This window comes from Macaca nemestrina, chromosome 17 (genome assembly GCF_043159975.1).
Source record: "Macaca nemestrina isolate mMacNem1 chromosome 17, mMacNem.hap1, whole genome shotgun sequence".
NCBI lineage: Eukaryota > Metazoa > Chordata > Mammalia > Primates > Cercopithecidae > Macaca > Macaca nemestrina.
In genome coordinates, this window is record NC_092141.1 from 35,382,622 (window position 1) to 35,399,677 (window position 17,056).

A 17,056-nucleotide genomic window follows, 5' to 3' on the forward strand; every position below is an offset into this window, starting at 1 on the left:
CCTTCAGCAGCTTCTGTAAGGCAAAGGACCAGCATGCAGCATGCAAAGAAAAACAGCGTGTTAGCAAACAGTCATCAACGGGGCTCGCCGCCTCGAAGGGACCGTGGGGCGGGGCTGTTGTGAGGATGAGCAGGCAAGAAAACACAACCACAGTCAGACTTGGGACAAATGCAAACACACACACACAGTCTCCAGGGAGTATGTTTGTGGGTGTAATCACACTGACACACACAGAAAGAGACCCACAAAGACATTCATGCACATGTGTGCGCGCACACACACACACCCTGGAAAACACTGGAAGCTCTGAGGCGCTAACAGACATTGCTCGACAAGGTCCCTGTGAGGCGCTAACAGACATTGCTCGACAAGGTCCCTGTGAGGCGCTAACAGACATTGCTCGACAAGGTCCCTGTGCTGACACCCGGAGCTCTCTGCTTGCAGCTGGGGCTGGGTAGGTTAGAGGAAAGCTAGGCTTGTCACCTCAGAGTGAAGCAACTTCCCTCAACACACAGCCACACGCCTGCCTGCCTGTCCGTCCTCCACATTCTCGAAACAACTTCCCTAACCCAGAGCCTGGCTCCTCCTGGGCAGGGATGCCACTTCTTGGGGTCGCACGGAGCCTCACGCCCGGGCATCCATTCCTCCATGCACCCACCACCCGCCAGGGCTTTCTCACTCCAGCTGAGCAGCCTGGGGCCCTTCACATCCCAGAAGGGGACAAAGCCAAAGCCCAAGGTGCTGTTCAGCACTAGCATCCCCTTTCCCTAAACTGTAGAAAAAAGGGGTGAAGAGGTGCTCAAATCGCCACCCTCCAACGTAAGTCATCTTGAAGGATGGAGCAGAGCTCCTCCAAGCCAGGCCAAGTCCCCAAGCGCAAAGTGCCAAAGCTGCAGCCCATTCATTACCACGGTGCCTACTGCCCCCTAGTGGCCGCCACCTTGACATGCAAGAGGAAGATACGCAGCTACCCAACCAGTGGAGAGAAGGAAAGAGGACTGGGGAAAACTGGTCTCCGGAGGCCCCAGGAAGCAAGCCCACCCTACCCCACCCCATGGTGGGCATCCTGAGAGGTTCCAGGATTCAGATCCAAAACTGGCAGGAGAAGCAGCTACTCCTGGGACTCCAAGACACCCCACAGCCTGCAGGTTCCCCTTTCATTCTCAACCCCCCGGGGTTCTCCCCAGACCAGTCCTCTCCGCAGCAATAGAACAAGCCCAGCCCCCAGAAAGTCCTGGGCAAGCACCAAGACAGGGCACGGCGGCCCCTACACCCCAGGGCGGGGCCAAGGTCAGTTACCCGCTTGCTCCTCGGGGGCCTCTGTCAGGAAGGGAACAAGAAGGAGAGTTATTCCAGCGGGGCTGCCCTGCCTTAGTGTCCTTCTCATCCCTCAGCCTCTGAACCCCCAGCCCTCCATGCTTCCTCACAGTGCCCCCCGGGGGGCTGAGAAGAGGCACAAGCAAAAGAGGGGTGTCTCAGAATGGCTGAGTCTGTGCTGGGCAAGAATAAACTGGGAGTGGGCAGGGCCCCTAAGAGATCTCCCAGGGGACAGGCCAGCCTACTGGGACCCACTGCAGGTTACCTTTGGTGGCTCCTGCAGCCCCCAGGTGGTAGATGGCAGCCAGAATGAGCCAGCAGGCCTTCTGTTCATCGGGGGAGATGCCCAGCACCTTCATGGCCGCCTGCAGCTTACTAAACTGCTGAGCTGCCTTCTGCTTTTCCTCAGGCTGTGGAGATAGATGACTTCAAAGGGCTGTTCCTCCCAGCACACCCCCATGAGAAGCTGGGCCCTCAAGACAAGGCTTGGGTAGAGCCAGCAGCTGGAGCTGGGCTCCCATTATTCCCACGGGACCCATGGAGGCTTTTCCTACCCTCCAAGGCCCAGGGCTGCCAACCCAGACCCACAGACCCCTCACCTTGGCCAGTGGCACAATCCCAAACACATTGTTCTCTGCCAAGTGGTTGAGGTGGAGCTCTGTCCTAGGGGTATAAATAAGGCGTCAGCACGGCGCTTGGTCCCCATGCCAAGGCCATTTCCCCCCAGGGTGGAGACAGACAGACTCAGCTTCCAGACTCCAAGTTCTGTCTGCCCATCCTCCCATCATCCCCGACTGGCAGGCCAGCTGCCACTGCTTTCCTAACTGGCCTGGATGCCTGGTCAGGGCACCATTCTCCTGAGTACAGGCCACCAGACATGCCCTGGTAAGAGGATGCAGCCAGGCCCCCAGAAGGGAGCAGGGAACCTGACCGAAGGGTGAGTCCAGCCAAGGCAGAGACCATGCCCTCAGTTACAAGAAGGGCTAAAGAGGACAATGGCCTGGGGTTGCTGGCTCAGCCTCATCATTTATCTTTTCAGTGAACACACAGCAAGTCTGAAGGTCTAAAGGGAAGAGCGTGGCAGAGGCGGCCAACACGGGGCAGGAAGGGCTAGTCTGGAGGCCACTGGAAGAGGCATGGGCTTTTGGCCCCAGTGTGGACTCAAATACCCCTACCAGTCATACGATGGTAGGCAAGTCCCCAACCACCGGCACCTCAGTGAGCTTTGCTTTCCAGAACTGGCTTCATGGGTAATGGAGATCCTAGCTAGGCCCTGGAAACACTGAAGGGTTTTCTGTTCCCCTCCCACATAGCCAGGCCCTAGTACCCAGGACCAGGGAGTTCCTGATAGGCAGGGACTACATCTCATCCGTGTCACCGTCCCTGGGGCCTAGCTCAGAGCCTACCACATAGCAGACATGCAATGACCAAACAGTGCGGGACGTGATCAAGTGGCTTTAATTCTGGATGCAATCAAGGTCCAGGAGGCCAGTCAGCGGGCTGGAGCTCATAGCACCCTTGTGTACCCTCTGACCCATCTCACCTGAGGGTGCCATCCCCACAGGCCAGCAGGTAGTAGAAGATGTTGAATGTGGCCTCACTGGCTGGGCGCCGAGCCACACGAAGCTTCTCCAGAAGCATTGTCTGTGGCACAGCATGGAGGTGTGGGTAAGCAGGGCAGTGCCAGATCAAGTTTTTCCCACCCCACATCAGAAGGAATCAAACCCATGGTCCTCTAGGCCCTGGGGAACAAGCAGCTGCATTTTTTTTTAAGATTTGAGATAGAGTCTCACTCTGTCACCCAGGCTGGAGCAAAGTGGAGTGATCTTGGCTCACTGCAACCTCCGTTTCCTGGGTTCAAGCGATTCTCCTGCCTTGGCCTCCTGAGTAGCTGGGATTACAGGCATGCACCACCACGCCCAACTGATTTTTGTATTTTTAGTAGAGATGGGGTTTCACCATGTTGGCCAGGCTGGTCTTGAACTCCTGACCTCAGGTGATCCACCCACCTCAGCCTCCCAAAGTGCTGGGATTACAGGCATGAGCCACTGCACCCAACCTACATCTTGTTTTTTAATTATTTTTTTTTAAGATAGGGTCTCGCTCTGTTGCCCAGGCTGGAGTGCAGTGGCACAATCACAGCTTGCTGCAGCCTTAACCTCCCAGGCTCAAGTGACCCTCCCATTTCAGTCTCCCAAGTAGCTGGGACCACAGGCATGCACTACCACATCTGGCTCAATTAAGCAGCTGCATCTCATTCCCAAGGTGCTCAACCAGATACCAGATCCCTCTAGGATCAAACTGGGGACAGAAACCAGAATGAGGTGGAAGAAGACAGGCCCAGCTCCCAAAGGGGCCCTGCCACGCTGCCCAGCCCCCAGGTGCCTGCCTTCTGGAAATGGGAGCCTGTGATGAGGTATTTAGCATGGGAAAGAATCAGCCTTGGCTGGGCCTTACTTTACTGACAAGCCGGTCCTCTGCTAGGTGAAATTGGCCCGAGAGAAGCCCCAAGCATGAATCTGAGAAAATGGGTGTGAGGCTGAGGCCCAGCAGTAGAGTGAGGACAACCCCAGGGTTGGGAGAGTGAAGCGAACTGGGCAGAAAGCTGGACCAGGCCCCATCCAGGGCAGGAGGCCCTGAGGGCAGAAGGTGATGCCTCCGGGTAGCACAGGGCAAGCCTGCCTGTGCCTGGGTCAATTTTGTTGGGGTAGAATCCCAGGAAAATGAGGCACGGGAGACAGCCTAATTTCTAGGTCATGAAATCACGTGGCCCATCTCCTCCTACCCCGAGTCCTGGGCAGCACTCTCACCTGAATGGAGGCTGAGGCCACCTGGCCAGCTTGGTCAAAGTCCAGGGAGAGGATCTGGGAGAAGCGGGTGGCATTGCCGTTCATGATGGTGGGGCTGTTCCCAAAGGCTTCCAGGAGGGTGTACAGAGCCTGCCACTTCTCCACTGCAGAATACAGGCCCAAGGGGACATCAGGAAAGCCAGGGGCAGCTCATCTCCCAGCTAGGAGCTCCAGAGGTATGAAGGCTTAGGGCCATTCACAGAACTGCCCATGGACAGAGGGGTTTCAGGGGGATGGAAAGGCCAGGGAGAAAAAGAGCTGGCACTTAAGAGGGTGCTCTCTCCTCACTCCCCTCCCCTCACCCCACTTTCAGTTTTCTCCGTTGTTCTTGCCTCACCAGAAAACACCTTGTTCCCGCTGATGCCCGCGATGGTGGCCAGGTACTGCACCAGATGCTGGCAGCTGGTGGTCTTGCCACTGCCACTACTACCCAGGAGGATGATCGACTGGTCCTGACGGCTCATCAGCATCGCCCTGTATGCGGTCTGGGCCACGGCATAGATGTGGGGTGCCATGTCCTCCCGCCGACACCCCTTGAACATGTGCATCACCTTGGGCAGGAGAGCAAGGGAGAGAAGGGGTTGGCTCTTAGCTGATCCCATTAAGACATCCCTCACCACTAAGGTCCACATCTTTCTGGATTTTCCCTCCTGTAGTGCCCAGGGATTCCAAGGCCATGCATGGAAATACAGAAGGTAAGTCCTGGACTCCATCAAAGGTTGTGGGGAGGTCCTGTCCCCCATCTCTTGAAATGACTCCTCTTCCCAAGGTCAACTGTGAGAGTGGATAGGAGCCCAGTGGGATGCCACAGGGGAAGGGCAGAGAGCCAGGGCAGGGGGTGGGGCCAGGAGTCTGCAGGGTAGCCTTGAGGGTGCCGCACCTTCTCGGAGTACACAGCAGGGGCCCCACGGGGGCCAAGAACCAGCAGGCTGGGGCCAGCATACGTGTGCAGCAGGCTAGCGCCATAGCGCTGGCGCAAGGTGTGCAGGACACTGGACTCATTGAGGTACACCAGTGAGGCCAGATCCTCCAGACGGTCGCAGGAGGGAGCATTAGCCTGTGTGGGAGGATAGGCGGGTGGGCACTGGAGCAGCAGAGCCCATCTCTGCTGCCAGAGGATGGGCCTGCCCTGCCCAGAGCACTCCTGAGCCTCCTTCCCCAACCCAGCCCCCTGCCCACCTTCTCCACGTCATCCTCGTCCACATCCAGGATGGCCCCATCGTGGTCCAGCTTCACGCGCACCTTCCCCTCAGGCAAGCTGAGCTCCTCAGATTTGAGTTGACTGGCTGCAGGGGAGGGACAGACAGCTGGGATGGGCCAGGGAAGCCTCTGCTACTCCACGTGGGAACTTCTCGGTCCTGCCCTCCTCCCCACTGCATCACCAGCCTCTCGCTCACTGCTCAGCCCTCACCAGATGCAGAAGGCACATTTGCTGCCCAGCCCTGAGACCAGAGAGTCCTGACATGTGCCCCTGGACACTCCAAGACTCACCCAGTGAGAAGCCGTCCCTGTGGACCAGCCACACCTTCTCCGTCTCATTCCAGGCCTCCTCCGCTGCAATCTGCTCTTCTGTCTTCGCCTGTCAGCGAGAGGGAAGAATAAAAGGCCCTGCTATAGAAGACAGGGACAAGGACAGCAGGAGAGGGGAGACAAGTGAGAGCATAGGCTTCGAGACAAGCCAGTGGGCAAGGAATGAGTTAGGCGACAGACACAGAACACAGCGACATCAGAGGTGTCTGGGAAAGAGGGTGGAGAAGCCAGGAGGCAGGGGTGGCTCTGAGGAGCCCTGAGGACAGGACACAAAGGCTAGGGACCATACCATCAGTGAGGGTCTGGCAAGACAGGGACACAGGGAGCTTGTGCCCAGGAGAGAGCAGGCCCCAGGAAAGCAAATCACCAGGTTCTCCCTCAGCCACCCTCTACCCCTTCACCCTGCCAAGCCCGGGAGATCAGTGTCCTGAGTCCAAGGCCCTAGACCCTGGCCACAGCTACTAGGATCTTCCATGCCCAGCTTCTCCCTTCATCCAAATGATAGGGCCTCCTTTGCCAGGCTGGGAGAGGGCATGTCCTCAGATCTCAATAGGGAGTTGCCCGGACTTCGCAGTACAGAAGGATAGGTGGGCTCGGAGCCCTGGCCTCAGCCCTGGCCCTCCCGTCCAGAGGTTGCTCTACCTGGGCCGGGGGACAGTACCCAGGTACACACACCAGCCTCCCTGCTCCTTCTTCATGCCACCATCAGCAAAGACCCCTGTCACACAGACCTAGTGGACATGCTAATGCCACACAAAGGCACGAGGCAGTGCGGCCAGAGATATGGGGGTAGGGGCAGCCCTGCTCTGTCAAACACAGGGAGAGGCTCACACATTATACAGATGGACACAGGAGTGGTGTAAAGGGGCTGGGAGCCCCCAGAGGCCTCAGGAGGTCACCAACTCAGAAATAAGCATTCATAGGTACTGACAGGGTGTGGGCTGTCAAATCTGGCACCCTCTAAGAAGGACATTTGAACTGGGAAGAAATGGTGTCTGGGGGACCTGGGGAAACAGATGAAGGACCCAGGGCCCAACGGGCTCCTCTTGTGTGTGGGTGAAATGACAGCAAGGTCATCCTGTGCCCCAGGTGGGGGATGGGCATCCCAGTAGCATGGACCCACCCTTGGGTTAGCCCAGGCCCCTACACTCTCGGAGGGTCCCAGCTGTGAGGCACAATCAGCCTGAAACCTGAGGCCCAGGCGTGGACACTGCCTGGGTCCTGACCCCCTGAGTGAGAAATCAGGAAACGATAAGGAAACATAAGAAGTATGTTCTTTGTTACATTTCTTGGAGTTGAAAGAAAAGGAGATGTGTGCTCTCCTCCCAGGTTGGCTTCTGGCTTTAGCAGATCCCTCCAGTGCTGGATGGCCCTTCCCCAGATTGGAATAGGAGGGCTGGGCTGCACCAGTGGCTCCCAGATCTCTGGGTTTCATGGACCCATGAAATAACTCTTTGAATAGGAGGATCACCATGTGGCTGGCAACATTTTGGTGTGTTAAGTGAGGACATTAAAAAGGCTAGTTCTTTATATTTGAAGAACTATAACTTTATAAAAATCATTACAATGTTGTAATTTTTTTTTTTTTTTCCAAATCACATAAGACAGGGGAGACCTTTGTGTTGAATAGGCACCAGGTATTTGGGGACTGATGAAGAAGGTGACATCATAGCCTGTAACTAACTCCTTTAAAGTGTATCTGAAAATGGGTTTCTCACATTGGCCAGGAGGTGGAGACAGAGAATGTCTCATGTTCAGGCATGGGCTGGGAAGAGGGCAGGGATTCCGCCTTTTCAGCTTTCTCTCTCCAGAGAGAGCAGAGTTGAAACACCTAGAACTCAACCAGATCCCCCTTGGGCTCCAGTGGCTGAGAACCACATGCCACATGGGCCTGACTTGAAGGGCGACACTCGGTCTAGATGCTCCCCAGGGGCCTGACACAGAGCTGCACCATCTCAAGCTCCTGGCACTACCTCCCGCTGGGGTCCTCCCAGACACAGGGTGGGAGCCTGGAGGAGAAAGAGGCCTTACACTCCAGCAGGAGGCCCGAGCACAGACGCCAGCCCAGGTGCAGGCCGGGGGCGCTGGGTGGTCACCGGAGGGAGCGGAGGGCTCCTGAGTGGGGGGAGAGCACCCTACCTGGCTGTGGGCACGAGAGGCGGCCTCAGAGTCCAGCTACCGACAGCAAGCAAAGGAGAGAGAGAGAAGAAGGGTGAAGACAAGCAGACCACTGGCACGTCCCCTTTAGCAAGCACTCCTGAGTCAAGTGGGCCGGCACGCCCTGGTTGTCCAAGGCTCGGGGTGAAGGTGGGGGTTTGGTGCCAGGACCTGGCCTGAGCAGGTGAAGTGCACCCAGTCAAGGATAGGCCAGGAAGGTGAAGAGACACTAGTGACCATGAGGCCTCTCAGAGGACATGCTCCTCTAAGTCATTCCCAGTGGCCTGGGCAGGAGTTTGCCACTCTGCCTCTGGCCACAGTCTCTCCTGGGCTGACCATCCAGTCTGTTCTGAATCAGGCTTCCTCTTCTGTGTGTCTACCAGGCCAGGCCACCTCACCACACCCAAGGCCTGGGCCCCCTGCCAGCCTCCTGCCTTATCTCCAGAGCATTTCTCAGCCTAGCTCCCCTGTGGCCACCAGCACAGAGCTGTTCCTTGCCTTCTAACACAGCCCAAGGGTGCCACTCCCCAGGTCAAGGGCTGCGTTCAGAGCTGTCGCCCTGCACCTCTCATAGAACACAGCTCCCAGCAGCTTCCAGTCTAGAATCTCTTCCTCAACCCCGACGCACCCTACAGCACTCCCACCTCTGCCAGCCAGGCACACCGACCCCATCTAGATCCAACCTGGGGACCACTTGACAGCTGCCCAAGAGCCAAGGTACCGTGGGCAAACCCTGTGGCCAGCCTTGACCTCTCTGGTTACTTAAAGCCCTGCAAAGCCTTTCTGGGGAGGAAGGCGAGTCAACCAGAACTTGGATGTTACCTGTTAGAAATGGGCAAGGAGTTAACAGGCCCCACCTGGGTCCGGAGAGCCAGGACACCAAAAATAGTGACAGCACCCTTCCTTACCACCCGCCAGGCCCTGCCACCAACACATGTCCTAGAGGTAGGACAATGTGGCCAGAGAAAGGAACTGGGCCCTGAGCGAGGAGGGGTGCCCTCCCACATGCACAGCGCTTTGGGCTCTCTGGAGGAACCACTCTCCCCAGAGCACTTCTCTCATTTCTTCGAGAGCCCGACATGAGGGCCCACAGGCTGCCACGGAGCCACCTTCATGGTCAGCGCGCCTACAGACACACACAGGGTCCTGCTGCCAGCCTCAGGAAGAGGGTGGCCAGGGACTGGGACCCACACACAAGAGGGACATTACAGAAGCTGTGAAGATCCTCTCCAGCCGCTGGTGGGCCTCTTCCACGGGGGTCAGCTGGACCTTGGCAGCTCCTGCCTAAAGGTTAAACCACTATTAGTCCCAGCCCAGAAACGGCGAGGCCGCAGCATGCAGAGCTCCCAGCCCAGGAAGCCACTGGGACCCACCAGGGAAGGGGAGCAAGGTCAGGGAGCAAGCCCCGCGGCAATCTGAGTCTTTAAACTATCAGATTAGAAAAAAAGAACAGTTGCCTGGGAGTTCTGGGGTTATTTCTTCCCACCTGCTTATCTTGAGCACCAAATGGCCCTATTATCCCACTTGCCCTCTGGACCCTGTCCCAGGCCCAGGTGACAGGTGGCTAAACTCCAGGTCAGGGCATGTCTCAGCTCCCAACTCCTCCCTTGTGAGAGGAGGAGGGACAGGGAATCCGAGGGGAGGGCAGCCGCCCGGGAACAGGACCACGACACTCCCCACCTGCTTACAGGCTCTCCAGAGTGACTGACAGTTCTGCCCATACCCTGCCCAAAATGCCCATGCCAGCTCCTCCCTGTGAGCAGGAACAGGCACTTCCCCGATTCACAGACTGGGCCAGGTGGGTGGGAAAAGCAGCGGCTGGCTTTTCTCTAAGTGCTGCAAAGCCCAGGAAGAACGGGGAGCAACAAGGCTCCTCAGGTCCCAGGAGTTAGCAGTCAGGGAGGGGCCTCAAGGCCTCTCAGGCTGTTCCCCCACACCCTCCAGACCCCTCTCCTTCCAGCCAGGAGGAGCCTGCAAGAGCACAGGGAAGTAGTAGCAAAACTTGATGCCCCTCCCCCACACCCTGGGAGGCCTCAGCAGGGTCCACAAAAGGGAAACTTGAAGAGAACTGTCCCCAACTCAGAGGCCAGCCAAGAAGGCAACACTTTCCAAGGGAAAGAGGCTGGACTGACCCTCCCTCCTGCTTCTCAGCCTCCTGCCCCCACCCAGAGAACACTTTCTGGGAAGACAGGATTGTCCTATACCCCAAGGGGCCCACTATACCCATCCGCCATCCAAGCTCAGGGCTCCTCGAGTCCTGCTGCCAGAGGGTCATGCTGGCCAGGCCTAAAGGAGGCAGTGACGGCAGTGAGCGCACCAATAACAACTGTTACTAGCACCACTATCAATGCTACCATTTATGGAGCACCCACCATGCCAGGGACCAGCTTGGAGCATTATCTGTATCATTTCTAATCTTCTGGTTACTTAAAACCCTTATTATCCCTTATTTGCAATTCCAAAAGCCCCCCAAAGAAAACATTTTTCTTAACTATTTTGGCGGCAAAACCTGGCAGTTTATCCTCTGTGCCCCTGTAGTGTGAATATTCATAGATTTTGCTTGGGAAATATTAATGTTTGTTATGCGTTGTTGCTCATTATGCATCCTGTATGGCACTAAAATACAAAGATTACTAATTTCCAAAATACTTCCACACCCAGGGTATCAGAGAAGAAATTTTGGACCTGTATTAACCCCACTCAACAGGGGAAGTCTGAGATGGGACTTTGCTGAGGTCCCAGGGGATGAGTGGCTGGGAATGCAAGCCCAGACCCCAGACTTGAGAAAACATCTTTCCGCCCGGAACGATCTGCTGAGACTCTGATCCTCCGCTTTGGGTCTGGGGCCTCAAGCTGGCGCCGTGTAGCTGGGGACCAGGCCCTGACTCCCATGGCAAGGCCAGCAGCATGCTGGTTAGCAGTTTCCATCCCAGCCGCTGGGCCAGAGCCCAGGCAACTGCGGGGTCCGCATTGGGTTAGGGAAAGCCATGCAGCCCCTGCTGTCAGCACATGACCCTAGGCCCAGCCTCTCGGTCATGCGGGGTTCATTGAGGTGGCTTGGGGCAGCCGGCTGTGAGGGTGTCTGGCCCTTGAGCGAGGGTGGTGAGGGGCAGGAGTGGTTAGTGACACACTCTTGTACCTCCTGCTTCACACCAGGGACTGGTGACTTGGACTGCTGCTCTCCAGTGAGGTCTGACTTCAGGCCAGCGGAGCCTGGGGCTGCCAGCTCCTCCCGTGGGGCTGGGGAGCGCTGCTTCTTTGGGGTTTCAGGCTTGGCTGGGGATCCTGCTTTCTCTGGGGAGTCCACCCAGTCTGGGGAGCCTGGCTCCTGGCTGGAGGGCTTCTCCCCCTTCCCAGGAGACTGCTTGCCGCGGGCCTTGTGCTCCTTGCCCCTGCCCCGAGACATCAGGCTCCGCAGGCCCAGGGAGAGCTCATCCTTGGCTGCCTCCTTCTTCGCTTCAGGCTTAGGCAGAGCAGGGGGAGGTGGGGGAGGGGGTGGCGGCTTGGGACTAGAAGCTGCCTTTTCTCCCCTCTTGCTTCGAGTCGGGTGCTCAGGGGACTTGACTCCTCTGCCTGGGGGCTCCTTGGCATTTCCAAGCTCCTCGCTGGGCAGCACCTTACTCACCACCTTCCTCACTGCATTTGCCACCCGCTTCCGGGACAGGCCCTGGACCTCTTCGCTTGGGCCTTCTGCTGTGGCAGCTCCCAGGCCATTCATGGCGAGTGTGGGTGCAGGGCTCTTGGATCTCTGGGAAGTCTCCAGACTGGTGGGAGGCTGAGGACTCCTAGATGGGCCGCTGCCTTCCTTTGAGCTGCCCTCTAGCTATAGTCATACAAACACAGGTAGACGTTAGCATCACCCCCTGCAGCCCTGCCCATCCCATGCAGAGGGAGTAAGAAGGTGTGACCTCATGCCCTGGAACAGATCTCCCATTCATCCAAAGCAACACATGGCTCCAAGAGGCTACCCCAAGAAGCCCACTTTCCATCTTCCAGATAGGACAATTGCAGCTAAGAGTCTGGCTTCTTTTCCACAAAGCACGATCAGGTACTGCTGTCACCTGCTGCCCATCCCCAGGCTCAGCATGGACCTGTGAGATGCCGGCACACAGTGCCCAGAGGCCTGTGAGGCGCTCTGGGGTTACTGGCTTTGTGTTAGGGCAGCAACCAAGTCCCAATCTAGGTGAGCCCACTGCCTCACAGCTCAGACGCAGCAGAGATGGAGCATGGAGAGGTTAAACAGCCAAGTACCACCTCCATTCCCACCACCAATCCCAGGCCTAACTCCAGGGCTTCCTGCCTTTGTGGTCCTTGGTCCTTCCATCACCTGTTTGCTGGGCAGTCAGACCAAAAGCCTGCCCATCCTGAAGGGAAAAATGATCAGGGAGCTCTTCCTGGCCCCAAGACATGCCAAGCCTCCTCCTCGCAGTATCCCTCGTCTGTGGCCACTGTCTGCCCTTCAACTATATTCTCAAGCGCTGCGGAGCCCAGCATGGGCCCAGGAAGCTTCCACTTTAGCCTGCTTTCTGCAGTCTCTTTGCAGTTTTCCTCCTGCAAACCTTTCAAGGGTTTGGAGACCCCCTAGCTCCCAGAGTGTGTGTATAGCCCACAAAGGGTTAAGCACTCAAGCAGCCTCAGCTCCATTCTGCCCTGGAGTGGACTGGTATACTCTAGCTGGTGTGCCCACCCTTCCCCCACACACTGGTGCTAACTGTCTGGGTCCCAAGGGACTGCCACTGGAAGGCCAGGCTGGCTAACAGCAGGACAGTTTCCCATAAAGCCAGCCCCATTGCCTGGGGGGAGTAAGGGCAACTAGGGGTCTCCTTGTTGGACAGGCAGAGCTCTGTCACCAGCTGAGCTGTGCTTGAGTCCTTGCTGCCCAAAACAATGATCTTGGTTCTAGAACACATATGGGCACTGGGCTCTGTGAAGGCCCACCTGCCCATGCTTGCTTGGATGCAGGAAGATGCTCATAGTAGGCACACCTGGGAGCTGCTGCCTCTGGATGCCACAAGGAGAAGTTGCTCCACCTTTTGCGCAGAGCTGAGCCAAGGGCCTTAATCTAGGCCCTGGTTACAGGTTGGCTCTGCTGAAGGGATAGAGAGAGTAAGGGCTTGAAGGTGCCTCTTCCTCAACCTCTTAGGCCAAGAGTGATCAATGGCATGCCAGGGCACTGCAGAGTTGGCCAGTGGCCCTAGCCACTGGATCCTACACTCCTCCCCTCCCTCTTCTGGCTTTTCTCCCATCCCCCTTCCATCATTAAGATGATGACGATGGGCCAGGTGTGGTGGCTCACGCCTGTAATCCTAGCACTTTTGGAGGCCAAGGCAGGGAGATTGCTTGAGCTCAGGAGTTCAACACCAGCCTGGGCAACATGGTGAAACTGTTTCTACAAAAAATACAAAAATTATCCAGGCTTGATGGTGTGCACCTATAGTCCCAGCTACACTACTCAGGAGGCTGAGGTGGGAGGATAGCTTGAGCCTGGGAGGCAGAGGTTGCAGTGAGCTGAGATGGCACCACTGCATTCCAGCCTGGGTGACAGAATAAGACCCTGTCTCAAAAAAAAAAAAAAGAAAATGATGATAATGATGATGACAATGATGATGATAGTAAGACTTACACAGTACTTACTATGGGCCATGGCACTCTTCCAAGCACTTTACATGTAGTTTTTGCAAAAAAAAAAATAAATAAATTCTGGGCAACTCTGAGGCCTCTCCCTCACACACCCACATCCCTTTCAAATCACAGTCTGGCTTTCCAGGACTGTTTGCAGATCAGGTGGAAGCCACAGTGCCTGGCTAATCAAATTGACCAAGGAAGTACGGGGAGCCAGGACAGGCACCATCTGGGGTAATGAAGTAAGGATCTGTGTTGTGATCCAGCTCTGCCCCAGAGCCCTGGGCACTCCTGCCCCTTGTGCCACCAGCTGCCCTCTCCTAACTACACATCTCTGGACTTGGCTATTCAGAAACCGATTCTCCTCTCTTGCCTTAGGAGAGTCCAGGTTTATTCAGGGTCTCTATCCCAATGCACTGGGGCTGGAGGCAGTGGGTAGCTGGAGCCTGCCTCCAGGTCACCTGCACCAAGCAGCTGACAGGGTCTTGGAAGAGACAGCAGCGACTGCAGTGAAGTCCCTCTACGCCCTTGCCTTGTGCCACCCAGAGCAGGCTGAAGAATCCCAACAGCTGAGCTCTCATTTGACGCTCCCTAACCTAAGTGTTTGCCCACCCAAGCCTCTCCAGGCCCAAAGGGTTCAGGACACCAGAAGCAAAGGGAGGCAACTTAAGGGGATTAGGGAGGAGGTTAGGGGAGGTCCCCAAAGCACCCTGGCTATCTCCTTCACACACCCGAGGCTGGCATCACACACACCATACTTTCTTCCCCTTTACTAGAGTTCTCTCCAGCTGAGCCACACAGGAAGGGGCCCCCTGCAATCTCCACCTACTCCATGGAGCTGTCTCACAGGCTAGTCCAGGGCTAGTGGGTGCAGGGGCAAACACACACATGCACACACACACGCGCGTGCACACACACACGCACACACGCACGCACACGCATGCATGCACGTCTCGGAGAACTCAGGGATACACTTACAGCCCCTTCCTCCTTGCCAGGAGAGCCAGGCTTTGGCAGAGTTTTGTCCTCCTCTTTAACCTGAGGGAGCAGATGAAGAAGTCACTGGCAGGTCAAGGCTGGGAGACCCAGCACTAAAAGCACAGGGAGAGAACATTCAAGGGGCCTCCCTCTCCCTGAGAGGTGGAGCTCCTGAGTCTTTAGGAATACCAGGGCTAGGGGACCTGGGCAAGAGTTATCCTATCCTAGAATCAGGACTATTCAGTGATGACTTCAAGAATGAAGAGTCTGTGGGGGCAAAAGCCAAGTACCCTTGCCCTCAGCGACCAGCCACTTTGCCCACTTTGGGGGCTAAAGAGGTCCACCCACAGCGCCATCGTGGCTTTGGTTACGTGGCAGATAGGAAGATCCAGCTAATGTAACTCATCCAAACTACAAGAGTCATCCCCAGCTCAGGCAAGAAGTGGTTTGAACAAAAAGCCCCTGATCTAGTGACAGAGGAGGTAAAAGTAACCCAGTGTGGGTACCTGTGGGCCAGCAGCTTTTAGAGTAGAGTGAAGGTTGGCCCCTATCGGGCTGGCTCTGACTTGCTTCTTGATCCTGCACAATTCCCCAAGCTCAGCTGAGCTCTTGCTGGAGGCAGGGAGTTGGGCAGAGGCGGAGATTCAGGAGGCCAGATATTTTCTTAACCTCAGACTCACAAAACTGCCAACCATGCAGCCAAGGGAGGGAACCCTGAAGCTAGGGGCGGGGTATGGAGGAAGGAAAGATGCCTAAGCTCTGGACACTGTGGCCAGGGGTTTGTGCTGGAGCCCAGGAGCTGGCTGGCCTGAGTCAGAGGGGAGGAGTGGAGTCGTGGAAACAGCAGATACCATCACACATCTGGAAAAGGGGCAGATGATGCGGAAGCTCTGAAGGTTCTTTCAGTTCAGAAACTGGCTCAGAACAGACCCAGGCCTCAAGTTTAAAAGAGCCTTCTCCTTTCCCCTCACCCGTATCTCTCCCTCCAAAAGCTCAGGCAGTCCTAGTGGATTTAATTTCTCCTCTTTCCTGAGTCACCTAGGGCTACAGGAAAAAGACAGGCCTGTTACCAACCCTACCTCCTCCTCAGCGTGCCTCTCCTTCCCAGCACAATGTGGGTAGGAGCATGGCAAGAAGTCCTTGATTCCTAAGGGAAAAAATCCTTAGAAACATCCAGAATCATTTACATGATCCACTTGGGGGAACTCTCCAATTTTAACCAGGGTCTATGGCTAATTTTGAGCTCAAATTAGCAGTGCCAGAGGCACTGGCTGGCGTGATAGCCGCTGCAGTTTTAAAGCTGCATCTTGTCCACAGAGCTATCTGCAACAGGCTCAAGCTTCATAGTTAGCTCACAATGCCAAGGATGGGGGAAAATGACAAATATTCACCTGAGTGGAGCCTACTTCTTTAAGAAATGGAATCGGAGCAGAGAAAGGGAAGGCAGGGAATGGGGGACAGAGTGAGGAAGAGTGGCAGGGTCTAGGTCTGTGCCTGCTGCCCCCTACCAAGCCATCACTCTCCCCCTTGCTGCCCCAGGGATCACACCATGCAGTAGTTCCGGGGCACACAGGTTAGTGGGAGGACAAGTGTTTGCAAATCACACAGATACATTCATTACTGCATGCAGTGCTGTTAACTTGGGTTCCGGGGTGGCCCAGATTCCAAGTCCACTCTGTGTTCTTCACCAGCTCCAAATCTGTCCTCCCTCCAGTGGCTCAAATTTGGGACCCCAAATGTCTGGCCCAAGGTGTGGCATTGGGGAAAACACTGGGTGCCCCCCAAGTGTCTGAAACACTGGGCCCAGCTCTGAGCTCAGCTCTGGATTTAGCATCAGGCTGACTCACTGCTCCCTCCCCCACCAGAAGGGCTCTGGCTGTTGTAGGTCACTGCCCAGCTGGGGACTATGCACACACATAAAGGCACACACACAGGCAGTCCCAAGTCTGCAGCCTGAATCACCCTCTGGACCCAGGTGGCCAACTGGCCTGACTTCTCACCCTCAGCCCCTTGTCCTCCTACCCACTGCAGTCCCCAGGCTCAGGGAGACCCAGTTCCAGTGGTCCCTCCACAGCAGCCCACGTTCCAGGGGTGAGTCAAGGCAGCAGGATGGTGGGAAGGGTGTGGAGGGGTTAACCCAGCGGGACACCAGCAGGACAAAGGGCAGCTCACCTTACCAGAGATGGGGCTTAGGGGAGGAGCATGACTCGGCACAGGAGCCCATCCAGCCAGAATAGGGAGTTCACCAGCCCCTCCCCGTCATTCTCCCTGCCACCCCCAATTATACACACGTGCCCCAGTCCATCTCTAGCTTCCAAAGCTCCCTCTCCCACAAGCCAGTCTCCTGCCTGCAGACACAACATGCTAAGCACACAGGAAAAACATAAAGATTTTAAAATCTAACTTTCCTTTTGCTCCCAGAAGGCGAACCTTGATGAAAAGGCCATGACGCTGAAGGTAACCTGTACCCTGAGCCAGAGAAGAAATTGGGGGCAGGGTCTCGCGGTGTCTCAGAGTCTTCCTAAAAGCCAGAACCTGCCAGGACAAACGCTGTGGGCAACAAGGGGAAAGGAGGAATGGAGTGGAGGAGGAAGGATTACAAA

At 56.2% G+C, this 17,056-nt stretch overlaps 1 protein-coding gene across 24 annotated transcripts in view; it reads right to left on the minus strand.

The window, feature by feature from the left end:
- The window catches only part of LOC105476534 (myosin XVIIIA), a 105,851-nt gene that overhangs the window by 42,233 nt on the left and 46,562 nt on the right, over positions 1–17,056 (minus strand). For 4 of the 24 annotated variants that reach the window (XM_071082593.1, XM_071082592.1, XM_071082587.1 and 1 more), the window contains exons 3-16: positions 14,454–14,513; positions 10,993–11,676; positions 9,063–9,137; positions 7,728–7,871; positions 5,658–5,745; positions 5,346–5,452; positions 5,047–5,223; positions 4,504–4,717; positions 4,128–4,270; positions 2,861–2,961; positions 1,917–1,980; positions 1,583–1,727; positions 1,300–1,320; positions 2–13 (exon numbers count right to left, since the gene is read on the minus strand). In XM_071082593.1, coding sequence (XP_070938694.1) covers positions 2–13; positions 1,300–1,320; positions 1,583–1,727; positions 1,917–1,980; positions 2,861–2,961; positions 4,128–4,270; positions 4,504–4,717; positions 5,047–5,223; positions 5,346–5,452; positions 5,658–5,745; positions 7,728–7,871; positions 9,063–9,137; positions 10,993–11,676; positions 14,454–14,513 — 2,035 coding nt within the window. Of the gene's footprint in view, position 1; positions 14–1,299; positions 1,321–1,582; positions 1,728–1,916; positions 1,981–2,860; positions 2,962–4,127; positions 4,271–4,503; positions 4,718–5,046; positions 5,224–5,345; positions 5,453–5,657; positions 5,746–7,727; positions 7,872–9,062; positions 9,138–10,992; positions 11,677–14,453; positions 14,514–14,959; positions 15,064–16,860; positions 17,004–17,056 lie in introns of those variants that run through there. The other 20 variants (XM_071082600.1, XM_071082598.1, XM_071082591.1 and 17 more) reach the window with 15 other exon arrangements.